The sequence below is a fragment of the Globicephala melas genome, chromosome 18, assembly GCF_963455315.2.
Source record: "Globicephala melas chromosome 18, mGloMel1.2, whole genome shotgun sequence".
NCBI classification, from domain to species: domain Eukaryota; kingdom Metazoa; phylum Chordata; class Mammalia; order Artiodactyla; family Delphinidae; genus Globicephala; species Globicephala melas.
In genome coordinates this window covers 15729367-15743537 of record NC_083331.1, presented here as the reverse complement: position 1 = coordinate 15743537, position 14171 = coordinate 15729367, and the positions used below count along the sequence as shown (strand labels likewise).

The following is a 14171-nucleotide window of genomic DNA, read 5'->3' as shown; positions in this document are numbered from 1 at the left end:
GGTGTCACCTCCCCAGGGCCCCCGTCCTCACCACGGGAGGCCCAGCCCCGCCGCCCACAGACCTCGGGGAACACACTGTCCCAACAGCACGCTGGGAAACAAAACTGTTCTCTCGTGAAGCCAAGGAAAGAAAAGGAGGCAGAGAAAACAACGTCTGAAAGCCGTAATGAGATCAGAGGATTTCAGAAAGAGAAAGGATCATCTAATCTAAGGCCCTCAGTTCTTATATTAAAAGTAATTTTTTTTTCTTTTCATAGAAACAGTACTTGCTAATTGTGGAAAAATTAGGAAATACTGATGAGCAAAGAGAAGGAATTTGAATCCTCTGTCACAGCACTCGGGGAGGACAAGTGTCCCCGGCCTCAGGCCCTGCCCAGCCCTCCCTCGGGCTTCTGTGTCCCCAGACAGGCCATCTGCACCCGAGAGGCCCAGTCATTGCCCTGTGACCTGTGGACAATAGAGGGCAAACTGCACCTTGACCCCGATGGTGGATCCAGGGGGTGGGCTTGGAGCACAGATTTTGCAAGCACACAGGTTGACACGAGGACTGTCAGGGTGATGTCCTTGGGAGGATGACAGGCTGGCTGCCCTCCACGGCCTGACGGAGCTACCTGGTCAGGCAGGGCTGGGCATGTCTCCCATCCAGAAGCGACAAGAAGAAGCCACCCCCTCGCAACACCCCTGGCCTGAGTCCCTCCTGGTGTGCCTGGCTGAGGACACCCCCTCTGCATGTAAAACAGGAGGCTGCCAGACGTCCTCAGATCCGTGCCCCAGAGGGCGGGTCCGCGCCAGCTCCATGGGATGCTGCGTGGCACCAACATACGCCTTCTTCCACGGGGATATGGGCGTAGCAAAAATAAGACCCTAAGGCAGTACAGTTTGGGGGACTGATACCTTCACTTAATGGTACAGTGCAGTTTTCCTTTCCCATAGACATTTCTCCCCAGCAGTTTTCAGGGCTGAACACATTTCTTGTACAGGTGCTCCATAATTTATTAACTCACTCTCCTAGCACGAGTGCTGTGATGAGGAACCTCATTTTCCACATCTCTCATTATTTCTTAGGATGAATTCCAAGGATGTATATACAAATGTTAAGGCTTCTGCTCAACCGGCTTTCAGAAAGGACGACAGCACGTGTACGAGACAGCCTGCTTCCCACGACACTGTGGCCGGGCCCAGCCGGCCCATCCTGGCCCCCCCGTGCCTCAGTTTCCCCATCTGGAAATGGGCATGATGCTAGTGCCCACCGCAGTGGGGCTGTGAGGACACACGCGTCAGTATCCAGACACGGCTGTGAGCAGCTCTGGGCTCTCAGGTGTCCTGGGGGTGCTCCTGTGCTGCTGTTTCCAGGGGCGGAGGAAAGAGCTACAGAGCCCACGTGATTTACCCGAGGCCACGGAGTTGGGAGGGCCAGATCCCGAGGAGAGCTCTGCTCTCCCTCCCTGCTGCTCCAACGCGCTTCCAGAAAATTCCACATGTCTCCTTCGTGATTGTTACTGACCTGTGTGCATCACTACTTCTAGGAACCCGGGCGGCGGCGGCGAGGTGGCCTGGCCTATCCCCACGTTCCCAGCGTCTCCCGTTGACTTCCCTCGGTCCCTCTCGCCCCCCTCGGTTCGGTTCATTCCTCTCCGACACTCAGTGTGCACTGGCTCCGCCCGTCCCGAGGGAGGGGCCCCCAGCCGCACCCCACCCCAGGGCCGCCCCCTCTCTCCGCCAGGCGCGGGGCAGATTAACAGCAGCTCAGCTGTGAGGACCGGCCTGACCCTCTCAGTGGAAACGAAGCCATTCCTAGTCCTCCTGATACTGGTTTTAGGCCCGTCCAGGGCAGAGTCAGTCCTGCGGCCGCCCAAGATACCTTTAGATGAAACGCAGGCGCCGTGGAAATGAAAGACCTACCTGGGGTGTCGACCCAGCCGGGATGCATGCACGAGAAGTGGATGGCCGGGTGCGCTCGGGCCCACTGCTCCGTCAGGACCACCTGCTGCCTCTGCACGGGGTGGGCGGGGGGCGAGGATGAACAAACGGGAGGGGGGCAAGGGGGCCCCTACCCTGCCTCGCCCGCCCCCCATGTCAGATTTCACCTTGCTCTAGAATCGGCTCTCGACCCCACAAGCTCTGGCTACAACCCAGCGCTGCGTCCCGGCCCCTCCGTTTGAGACGCCGACAGACCAGCACCGGAAATGAGGGAACGCCGCACGCTGCCCGGGGGCTTCCCCCTCCCCTCCCCCTCCGGAAATGACACCCAGAGAGTCCTCTTTCCTAGTTGCTTGTGTTGCGGTGTTCGTTGCTGGGGCCCGCTCACTGTGTACCCTGGCCACCAGCACAGGCCGGCACTGAGCGGGTGTCCGTGGACATGTGAAGGAACTCCTGCCTTGGAGTGTAGGACGCGTACTGGGGATGCTTAGAGAACACAGCTGTTGCAAATTCCCTGAAAAATCAAGTACCCCCCCACTTAAGCCTCAGCTGCAGGGAGACTACTGCCCAATCCCAGGGCACTTTGATTACGTTTTGCAAAGAGCTCCATCTGGGCCTCATTTACGGAGTGAGTGGTTTGTTCCCATGTTCCCTGGAAAAACTGTCAAGAAGTATGGTTCCTTCAATTGTCAGGATTGAGTCATGAGAAGTAATCCACCAGGAGCTGGCCTGGGGCTCGCTGAGGGAAAGCGGGGCAGAGCCAGGGCGCAGGGGGGGCGGCTTCGGACAGAGGCAGACCACACCAACAGGAGGGACAGCTGGTGGGCACTGGCAGCTTCACAAACGACAAGGGAGCCCACCCAAGTAATGAACTGAGGGGCCAGAACTATAAATGTGGAAGGTATATACCCGGCTTCTAAAAACAGCTGTGATGAGCTGATGAACGACGGCGTGACTACACTTTCTGTTAAGATCCGGCATGAGATCTGGACCCCTGCCCTTTCCTTTCAGAATTGGATGCACATGCCCTTCAAAGGGAGCCCGGAAACCCAGCGTTGTTCCAGGGGCATCTGTCCAGCCAGTGAGCAGGGGCTGCCCAGGGAGAGAGGAGTGACTTCCTGGGTCCATATTCCCTCTGAGCCGTGCCGGGCAAGGAACCCCTGCTGGGCTCCTGCTGTGGCGGCCACCGGCTCTCACCATGCTCTTTGTGGGTCTAAGAAACCAGGGAAGAGAGGTGGCGGCCTTTGTGGCTCTTCCTAGGGGCTAGCTGAAGCCCCCCAGCCCCACCCTGGTCCAGGCAGAGCTGGGCTGGGCCAGGCTCCTGATGGAGAAGAGGGTTCTCTCTCCACTGGGGAACATTCAGGTGCTGCTGGGAATTACTAAGGTCCAAATTAACGTGAATCCCAGAATTAGCCTTCCTGGGAAAAGCACCCAGGTGGCAGCCTTGAGAAACTCCCCTCACGTACTTTGTTTTGTGCATAGACCATGGTACCATCGAATGCTGTCCTTTCTGACTGTAGGTCATCGGTATTCAGTTTCTGAACCAACATTCCTCCGGAGGAGACTGTCACCTGCAATAAATATAATGGAGATATGTACAGAAAAGTTCATAATACCCTCCCATCCCTCTTCTCTGTCAAGCAGCGTGTTGGTTTCTTGTTGCTACTGCAACAAATGACCACAAACCTAGTGGCTTATGAAGTCGCAGATGAATCCCCCACTGGAAGCTCTGGAAGTCGGAAGTCTGAAATGGGTCTTATGGGGCTAAAATCGAGGTGTCAGCAGAGCTGCACTGCTTCTGGCAGTCTTAGGGGGGATCCGTTCCTTCCCTTCTCCAGCTTCTAGAGGCCACTCGCATGCCTTGCTTTGGGGCTGCACCATGCCGACCGCCTCTGCTTCCACTGTCAAGTCTCCCCTGACTCTGGCCCTCTTCTTAGGACCCCTGTGACTACACTGGCCCACCTGGGTAATCCATGATACCCTCCCCATCTCAATACCCTTAACTTAATCACACCTGCAGAGTCCCCTTTGGCCACGTCAAGGTGACATTCACAGGTGCCAGGACCTAGGACCTGGACCTCTCGGATCAGGGGAGATCATTATTCTGGCCCTCACAGCACAGAGAATGCAGCCTTCCTCCCGACTTCTCTGATTTCCGTCACTGTAACCCGTTAGCCTGTCCCCTCCCCTTTGAGAGGCAGGTTCTCCAGGAAGTGCACCCACCCACCCACTGCTGACTGCCTTCCCCGGCTGCCCCTGCTCTTCAGAAGCTCCCCTTTCTGAAGGCTTTGCCAACTCCCAGATGACACTGGGGAAGAGCCTACAGTGAGGGCTGGGGCTTTGCACAGCTCTGCCTCCCTTTTGGCAGGGGACTCGTTGGTTGTGTATGGGCAGCAGCCACCCAGCCGCGGCAAGAGGCAGGAGCAGGGAGGGTGGAGGGCCCCTGAGAGCGGGGCAGGGGGGGCAGGATCGACAGCCGGCTCCCAGGAAGTCTCTACTGCCAGAGCGAGCATTCTGGAATCCCAGGCCCCGCCTACAAGCCCCTCAAGTACGTGTGTCCTGAGGACAAAGCCGCAGGCTGACCCTCACCTTGACCTGGATCCCTCCCTGCTTCACTGGCCCCTCCCTAGACCCACCTGGACGCCATCTGGGCTGGCACACCGCTGCTGGATCTCAGATTATCAAACAGAAGGCCCATGGACCCAGGGGACAGAATTTGGCTCCCCCTATGGACGTGGACAGCATGGCCCCCTCGGGACAGTTGGGGCAACAAACGTAGGACCACTGATTTCCCATCAGGAGCAAAGTCATTTACTTACAAAACATCCCCAAAGTCAACTCACCACTCTGGGATCGTGTTCTTTCTCCAAGACGGGGATCAGGGCGGTCGTGAGAACATACACACCTGGGGAGGCACAGAGCATTCATGAGGGGGCATGGGGCCATCTGGTGCCGCGGGACCCCTCCTCTCAGGTGGCCGCGGGGTGGTGGTGAGGTAGCACCGTTTACCTGCTTCCTCCGGGTGAGCGGCAAGGGGCTGCCTGAGCTGCGGTCCCCTCCTCTCAGAGGGTTTCTAGTTGGATCGCTGGAACCAGCCCTGAGTTGCTACTACCCACCATCCTGTCCCTTCTCCAGCCTCATGGTTTCCTTTCCCCAGGATTGGAACAAAGATGCCTTAGAACCTCAGGAACTGAGACAATAAAATGTCCTCACCAGAGGAAGGGAAAAAGCAAACTGCACAACAGTCTGTGATCCCACTTGGCAGAGAAAAAAAATGTATATAGACACATATGTTCATTATGTCTAGAGTGTGCACGGAAGAACATGAACAGGAAATGTGAAATGTAGCAACACTGCCCCAAGGGTGGGATTAAGTAAAGCGTTTGCTTCCTTTGCTGGGCATTTCTGTACGGTTTGAATTTGAATATTTCTACAATGAGCATATAACCTTATGGTTATTTCTGCAATCATAAAAACTATGTCTAACATTTGTAAAAAATGAGAAAAATATTGTTGAAGTGTATCTGACATGGAGATATTCACAGTACATGGAATGAGACGTTTACAAAACGGCAGGAGGAACAGAATTCCGTTTTTGTGAGGAAAGACGTGTCAAAATGAAGAAAAAGTATCTGCAAGGATGACACTGTGGTGCACTGAAATGTTCAAAACGCTTATCTCAGTGGGCAATTATTATTTCTCTGTTCTTATGCTTATCTGTTTTTTTTTCCCCAAACAATGAACATATATTACCTTGTGTTAACAGGTTGAGGGTCGGGGAATTGAAATGAAAGCCCTGGGCTCTTTTTGGGCCACTCGTCAGAGTTTCTGCCTGCCCAGCTCTGCCCACCACCTTGAGCCCGGCCCTGCACCCAGGCTCACCGGAGCAGCCTGGTGTCACGGCAAGGGCGCTGGGGGGAGCCGGGAGCCTGGATTTGAGTCCTGGCTGGCACCTACCAGCGGTGTGACCACGGGCAGGTCGACAAAGCATTTCAGCCTTGGTTTCTTTACTTGTGAAAGGGAGGCCATAGCTGGACAGCCCACCTCCTAGGATCGCAGGGTTTTGTGGTGAAACGAAAATGTGCACGTAGACTGGAAAGCTCTCTGTGCACATTGGTTGTTGCCATTTTATTTCATTATTATTACTATTCCTATTATTATTATCAGCAATGCTGAGTTGTGCCCTTGACGCCACACGGCATTCTTGGTGTCTGCACCCCAACCTGTCGCTGAAGTGCCAGCCTCGTTAGTGTGCAGGATTTTTAAAGTCTGGCAAACGCTGGGTCTCTGACAGCTGTTGGCCTCCGTGCAGTGGCCTTGAACACTTTCTTTGCATTCACTGCTGGTGACTTTCTCTGTGATTTAATTTGCGAGAAGTAGAAAGGACTTCTGCCAAAAGCTATCAGCCCCATCAGCCTGCCGTGACGGATTGTCATAAACGACTCCTTGGCGTGAAGGAAATGAAAGCTGGGAGCAGGTTCCACACCACAGGCCTGCACCCCTCCTCCAGAGGCTCCACTGCTTCCCTCCCAGAGGCCCGGGATGGGCCGAGGGCCGCACTCGCTCACCCCACTGGCCAGGCGCTCCTCCTAGACGGATGAGAGCTGGGGTAGCCCCTCTGCGCCTCTCCCCCGACCCAGGAGACCAGTGACGTGTTTTGTTTTCTGCTTCATCCTCTGCGAGAATATACCCTACCGGTATCAGTTTAGATGCTGACGGAGTCACCGGCAGGAAGACTAGCTGGGCCATTCATCCCTACCAAATACACTCACCTGTGGGGCACAGCCAGGTGGTAGGTGATTTTTTTAAAACTCCTGGAGAAACTGCAGTTTTTAGCAGCAGACCTTCAGGGCCCTTTCTATCATTAAAAAAAAAAAAATCTCCCGCATTCCAAATCCACAAAACGGGCCTCTCCCATCCTGCTCTCTGGGTCCCCCCGCCCCCAGCAGATCTGAGCCATCGTGTGCTTCTGTATGCTTTTTGCCTCCTAGGTCCCCAGCTTTATCATTTCAAAGCACATATATCACTCTTCACACACAGCAAGCATTTCTCCTCCCTGAGAAGGAGACGAAGCCTCTCTCTTTCCAGCCACAAGTGATTTATCGTCCTCCAGCCACCTAGCCAGCTTTCTGAGGCCTTTCCTGTGTACCCTCAGCATCTTTCCAGGCCAGCAAAGAGAAACACAGGAAGAATCTGCTACATGCCCAGTACAACCTCCCTGTTCCTGCTCCGTTCTGCCTATAAAATTTCTTGCCTTGTACAGTTCTTTGAGGCTCCTATCTATTGCTAGATTGATGTTCCCCAATTTAGGAATCTCTGAATAAAGCCAATAAGATCTTTTAAAAGAATCTGCTAAATTAATAACAGAAAAATATATGAGTAGTATGTATGTGTATATTTATATATATATATAATTATTATTTTAATTAAAAGAATTGGAATTAAGAGGATCCCAGAGAGGTTCTGTGACTTTTCCAAGTTCCCAGCAAGTCCACGCAGAATGGAAAACATGGCAAATCTCCCTTTTCTCGAGTCCTTCAACCACAGAGTCCCAACCGACTCCGGTGCCAAGGGAGCAGGAATGAATCCCGTTGTCTGCAAGTCACTGCTCCTTTAGGATGAACATGGCACCAGGAGCTCCTTGCCCAGCTCACAGATCCTACCACGGGCCCGCTGTTAACACAGGCGCCAATGCCACTCTCCTGCCCCAAAGCCCTTCAACACTCCAGGCGCCCAACCAAATTCAGCAGAAAACTCCTCGACCTGGTGTGGTAGACTTCTTCTGGAGATGTGCCCCATCCCCTCCCCTTAGGGCTGGGCCCTGCATCCTGTAACAACACGTAACCGAGTCATGACCCGGGGCCAGGCACTGTGTTTGAGCCACGCAACCTCGACCCCATGGGCAGAGGAGACTGAGTTAGGGGCGACACCTGAGCCAAGCCGTACCAGTCGAACCCTCCCCGCAAGAGCACGGGCACGGGACCCTTGACTCAGCAGCCGCCATATTTGGCCCGTGTGCACGGAAAAGCATCCTGCAGAGACAGGAGGGCTGGGATAGAGTCTGTGGACAAGGGTCCCAGAGAAACAGGAAAAGTTCACCCCGCTTCCTCACGCTCTCCTGTCCTGTCCCTGACGCTCCCAAAGCCCAGCTGTGCCTCTGCCGCTAAGTTCTGTGAAGGCTGCCCTTGCCTCCCCCGCAGTAAATCAGTTTTGTTTAGTCGGCTTGAGTGGGTTCCTGTTCCTTGTAACCAGACAATCCCTAAGACACTGGGCTTGGCCTTAGCTAGAAAATCCACCAGCTCACCTGTGCTCACCAGCTAATAGGAATATCCTTGGGAAGGTGCAAGCGGAGCGCTGCTGGAAACAGCTACGGTGCCTCCGGGTCATTCCTATCTCAGTACGAACCAGTTTAGTAACTTCCATTCCCCCGAGACTGACTAGCCAAGATCAGGGACATCTGGGGGATTCAGAGCTTTGATGAGGAGAGAAAAAAAAAAAGAGAACCTATGTTAGTCTGGGCTCCTGGGGGAGGGCAGGTCTGGGTGTAGGGAAGACACCTTCAGCCACAGGATAATGTGCCCAAGCTGAGTTCTGCTTCCAGTAATAAGGAAAATAACTCATTATCATTATGACTCATTAGTATTTTTAATTTACACAATGCCTTCCTTCCAAGGAACTCATTATGTCGATGGAGGTTCATTACGAGAAAGAGATTTGGGAGTGGAATTTATGTTGGACGTAGTCTTCTAAAATACGGCAACAAGGACCTTTATGACATGGGTACATGACTTGAAGCCAATCTCTCTCTATAAGCTCATTAGGAAGGGATGTTACACTGTAACATCCGGGTAACGCTGAAGGAGAGGTGCGGAGTACTCTTAAAGCACGCGTGAAACCACATTTCCATCCGAATAATAAACTCATGGTGCTCCTGAAATCATACCACATCATGGGTATGATATATTTCAGTAGCATTAAAAGTATTGTTTGATGAGAAAAATCTACTGCAATGTTTACATTTAGCATAGAAGAACTGATTGGAGTTTCTATTAAGAAACCTTCACAGCCAGCTTGAAATAAGGCCACTTTGGTTACTAAGCGGGTGTATTCGGGTATATGCTCCTACCAATTGTACTATCTGCCGGAGAAAATGACTGTCCCTCTACCCCTGGCAGGTTACTGGTGTAGATGTTAAAGGAGCAGACAGTTGCGTGATGAATACTATTGGGTACCTCTCCCATTGGTACAATAACACAAACATCCCATAGCGAGCCTAGGGGCCTCACACACTGACTTTACAAATTATATAAAGACCATTTCAAAGATCATATTACCTGGGGAAGCTGGGAGCACAGAGTCCCAGAGAAAATGAGGCATTAAGAGGCATTAGAGTCATCAGTTTCTCGTGGGGTATTTACTCTTGGTTTGGGGTCAGACAGCGGTGAGGATGAGTCAGATCTTTCCCTTTGCCCCCAACCTCAACTTCCCCCGCTTCCAGTTCCACTTGCTAAATGCCAGACCCAGTGATAAATACTAGGGATACTGTGAGAACTCCCTGACTGCAGGGTGTTCACCAGGCATTAACAGGTTATTATGTAATGAACCTACACCCACAGTGAGGTCAGTGCTGTGCAGAAGAGACTGCTCTGAGCACATGGGATGGGGTGGCGGTGGCATCGGGCCTGAGTTAGCAGTGAGGTGACACCTGAGCTAAGATTTAGAGGCGAGAGAGGCAGGACTAAGCTGCAGGGTGCTAGGAGAGGGTAGGGATGGGAGGAGGGTGTCCAGGCGTGGAGCACAGTCTGTGCAAAGAGCCTGGGGGTGGGAGGGCTCACTCAAGGGTGGCTGAAGCTGTGAGCAGCTGGACAGCATTGTTTAAATGTGGGAATGGACACCTGTGAGCTCTACCTGTGAGGTGGGAAGGGTCCACCTGAGAGGAGAGGGGGGAGCTCTGGCACCTGTCTTGGGCTCCAGGTAACCCACAAAAGTGAATATGCTATCACTTCCTTGTCCTCCCCAGGCCATCCAAGGTCTGTACCTCAGGGTGCTACAGCTCAACCAGTGTTTCTGGTGGAAGATGACTGCATCACTCCCTGCTGTCACATCCGAGAGGGAGGCTGTTGGTACTACACCTGGGGCACAAGGAAAGAGCCTGCTTTACAGCAGGGAGAGAATGGGCTTATTAAAGGCATGAAGGTGCTTAATTGGGATTTTGTTTTTAAAATTCCCCAAATGGGTGTGTGGTAGAACTGCTGTGAGTAGCTCTCCTTTAAAAACACCCATGGAATCCCAGCCAGATCAACCCATAAGGTCCTGGGCCCCCGGGCCAGGATGGAGTCGGGCACCTCAATGGCTTCCTGAATTGGGGCCAGTGCTCCTTGGCTGGGAGAACAGGAGGCGTGGTCCCCACGGGGCCCCGAGAGAGCTCGCCCCGGCCCGGGCACTGCAGTGGCTCAGACACCACCCCAGAGTGGCGGACAGGTAGGTGGGGAGGCCCATCGTGGCCCAGGGGCTCAGCTCTGGAAGGTGTTTGTGCCTCATCCAAAGCAGCCTCAATGGCTGGCAGAAAACCAAAGCCAAGGGGCAGAAGATCTCTGACTTTTGGGTTTATCCATTCTGTCCTTAGGAGGGCGGCACAGCCACCGCCCCCCACCCCCCCGCAGTGCAGTTTTAGACCAAGAGCCTCACCCAGGGCTCCAAAGCCGTTCTGGGGGCCGAGGGGTCCTACCTTGTAGCTTCAGGAGCTCCAGACCCCACCAGTCTCCCCTGATGCCTGAAGTCTAGCCTCCTCACCCCCAATCTATCAGTCCTCTGGGTGAAAATGTCTCAAGAATGAGAGGAGTGATGGGCTAGGGCTTGCCCTAGAAGACAGTAAAATGTATGTGAATAATGAGAATAGTGCAGTTGTGACAATAATCACTAGATCGGTGGAACGGACTGGAGCTTGGAAAGAGAAGCAACTTAGTGAGAATTTGGTACACGAGAGAGACAGCATCACAACTCAAAAGAAAGGAAAGATTATGCGATATGTAAGCAGAGCTGTGACACTGTTTATTAAAAAGCATGAGAAGAAAGAGAGAAAGAAAGAGGAGAAAAGGGTCCTTACCGACCTAATATCCAAATAACTTCCAGTGGATGAAAACGCTAAATAAGAGAAAACGTTGTAAGAAAATAAGGGAAAAAAACAAGTATTTAGAGTAACCAGGATTTTTTTTAACCATAAAAACGAATAAATCAGTCTTAATAATAGCTATACAGCCTGACTACATAGAAAATTTAAACTTCTGTGTGACCAACCAAAGCACCAAAAACAGAATTAAAAAGTAATTTGCTAAACTGGGGTGGAGGAGGTGTCAGGGAGGAACGCACTTGTGATAGATGTGCCAAAGATGGCTTATAAACCAACAGTTTAAAAGACGATGATCACAATTGAAAAATGGGCAAAGGACATGAACAGGCAACTCTGCAAAGAAATACAAATGGCCAATAAATAAGCACCATCGCCAAGTTCCATGTCACTAGTAACCAAAGCAACGCAAAGAAAAGTAAGAGGCCAGATTTCATCTATCACTTTTGCAAAGGTGGTGGGACCCAGAGCTTGTTGGGATAGGGAGAGATAAGCACTAAGAATGCTGGTGGGAATATAAATTGCTCCAATTTTTCTGGCGGGCAATTTGGTTAATGTATCATGTATTTGGCAATTTGGTCAAAGGTCTCAAAAATGGTCACAAACTAGGTGTCTGTAATTTCACTCCTAGGAATCCATCCTAAGGCAATAAGCAAAGATCCACACAAAAATGAATGAACAGAGGTACTCATGGTGGAATCATTTTCAATAGTGAGAAGTTGGAAACAAGCTAAATATCCCACAATAGGGGCTAAACATACTGAACTATGGCACATTCATACAACAGAATATATTCTAAAGAGAAGGAACACTCTACAGGATGTTTAATGACACGAGAAAACATTTATAACATAATGCTACCTGGAAAAACACAAGACTCAGAATGGCATACACACTGTGGCCCCTCCTCGGAGTAGGGGACACACATACAAAAAGGCTGGAAAAAACAGACCCATGTTAATGGTGGTTTTATCTTAATGATGGAATTACGGGAGAGTCTTGGCTTCTCTTGGATACTTTTATTTCCCTATTTTCTAAAAGAAGACACATTTGTCTTATGATTAGAAACAAGCGATCCTGAATAAACACCACCTCCCTACCCTGCCCCCCCCACAAAGTCCTAAGATGGTACCTGCTAAGATGAGCACAGATCCTTGGTTACTGAGCTGTGAGCTGGGACCCAGAAAGGAGTGTAGCCCAAGGGAATGAGAGAGGGGAGACGAAATGTTTGGAGGCAAGGAACAGAGGAGGCGTGAGGAAGGGAACTGGGAATGGTGCAGAATGCGGGATGCTGCTGAAGCCATACTGGTTTTGCTGGGGACCTGATAATACTCCAGCATCCATTCGTTCCGTCGTTTGAAGAGATCAGAGGGGCTTGGGCATCTTGGGGCCAGATTTCAAAACAGGAGAAGGACACCTAAGGGAGCCCTCTGATGCAGCTGGACAGCAGCCCTCTCTCCCTCTCCCTCCTCCTGCATCTTCCTCTCTCCCTGCATCTCAGGGGCTTCTCAGGGGAGAGGTGGTGCAGAGAAAATTCTAGGACAACGATGGGGTCACTGAGGAACGATGGGAAGGCCAATGAGACACTGAGGCTGGCTGATCACCTTTTCTTTTGTGACTACTGCCTGCTTCCCAATTTTACCCAGAACCAGGTGGGCTCACAGAAATCATGAACTCTGGCTCTGGTCAAGGGTTCCTCATGGGGTCACCTTCCCTCACCCCAAGACTCTCCTGGACAGCAAGACTGCCATCTCTCCGTCCACAGCCTTTGCGCATTCCACTATCCTTGGAATAGTGGAAGGACTTTCTCCGGCCTCTGCACCGCACAGCATGGAAGGTGCCTCTGCGTTTACTCCTCACCAACTGATGCCTTTTAGCACCTACTATTATCAGGCGTGAGCAGGGTGACCTGTGCTCTAGGCTGGAGGGAAGGCAGTGCCCCTTCTAGGAGCGCACTGATTCAAGGAGGGCACCTCAAGTCAATCATAGCGAATAGTCTGCTTCTTACCAAGAAACAGACTCACTGTGCGGAGAGCTATGATACTTTCCTATCTTTTTGCTTTTTCTTATATATTTTTACATCCAGTAAAATTCTGTGGGGGGGGGCAGGGGTGTGTGCAGCTCTATGAGCTCTTGCAAATGCATACAATTGGGTAACTCTATGCATTAGATTGTGCTGTGATTCACAACCATTCCGTCACCCCAAATATTCCCTCACAGTCACCTACTACCTTTGTGGTCACACCCTCCTCCCACCCCTAACCACCAGCAACCACCGATCTGTTCTCAGTCCCCATAGCTTTGCCTTTTCCAGAACATCATATAAACAGAATCATACAATGTATCCTTTTGAGTCTGGCTTGACTTTAGCCAATGCATTTAAGATTCAGCCACATTGCTGCAAACATCAATGTTTTGTTCCTTTTTATTGCTGAATAGCATCCCATTGTATGGAAGCACCACAGTTTATTCACCAGTTGAAGGACATCTGGGTTGTTTCCAATTTGGGGTGATTATGAATAAAAATAAAGCAACTATAAACATTTGTGTACACATTTTTGCGTGAACACGTTATTTCTCTTGGGTAAATAACTTACAGCTCCTTCTTTAACCCTCACCTCTAGCCTATAAAGGTATCATGATCTCCATTTTACGGAATGGGAATGTGAGGCTTGAGGAGGTTTAAGCACTTTGCACACAGTCACGTAGCTGGAGGAACTGGATTACCCACCCAGTAGGTCAGCTCAAAACGGACTGAGCTCCTCGTAAGGGCCAGGCAGTGCGTGCACTCAGTGATTCATGCTCTGTGCCAGAAACCACCTATCAAAGGGTGACTTCTATGGTGCTAAGATAGGGTCAAAGAGGGTGCTCTGGGAGCCCAGAGGAGGAGAAGCGCTGGCCAAGCTCCAGGCTGGTGTGCTCCCAGCGAGTCACGGAGGAGAAGTGAAAGTGAACCAGGAAGGGGACGTTCCAGGCACCGGAGCCACAGGAACAAAAGCATGGAGGTATCCTGCTGGTGACAGGTTCCAAAACTAATGGGCGGACTGGCAGAGGATCCACGTTGGGAAACCATGGAAGTATGTCTGGACAGGTGGGGGAGGTACCATAACAAAGGACTTCAGTT

The 14171-nt window shown here is 51.6% G+C and overlaps 2 protein-coding genes across 8 annotated transcripts in view; one reads left to right on the top strand and one right to left on the bottom strand.

Moving 5' to 3' along the window:
• The window catches only part of WDFY2 (WD repeat and FYVE domain containing 2), a 181254-nt gene extending 179987 nt beyond the window's left edge, over nucleotides 1–1267 (top strand). Inside the window, exon 12 of the mRNA XM_030882395.3 lies at nucleotides 1066–1267. Within this exon, the coding sequence (XP_030738255.1) occupies nucleotides 1066–1098 (33 nt within the window). The 3' untranslated portion in view covers nucleotides 1099–1267. The remainder of the gene's footprint in view (nucleotides 1–1065) is intronic.
• The window catches only part of DHRS12 (dehydrogenase/reductase 12), a 38040-nt gene that overhangs the window by 2470 nt on the left and 21399 nt on the right, over nucleotides 1–14171 (bottom strand). For all 7 annotated transcript variants that reach the window (XM_070044064.1, XM_070044062.1, XM_070044061.1 and 4 more), the window contains 3 exons: nucleotides 4764–4825; nucleotides 3387–3491; nucleotides 1903–1993 (listed from right to left, as the gene is read on the bottom strand). In XM_070044064.1, coding sequence (XP_069900165.1) covers nucleotides 1903–1993; nucleotides 3387–3491; nucleotides 4764–4825 — 258 coding nt within the window. The remainder of the gene's footprint in view (nucleotides 1–1902; nucleotides 1994–3386; nucleotides 3492–4763; nucleotides 4826–14171) is intronic.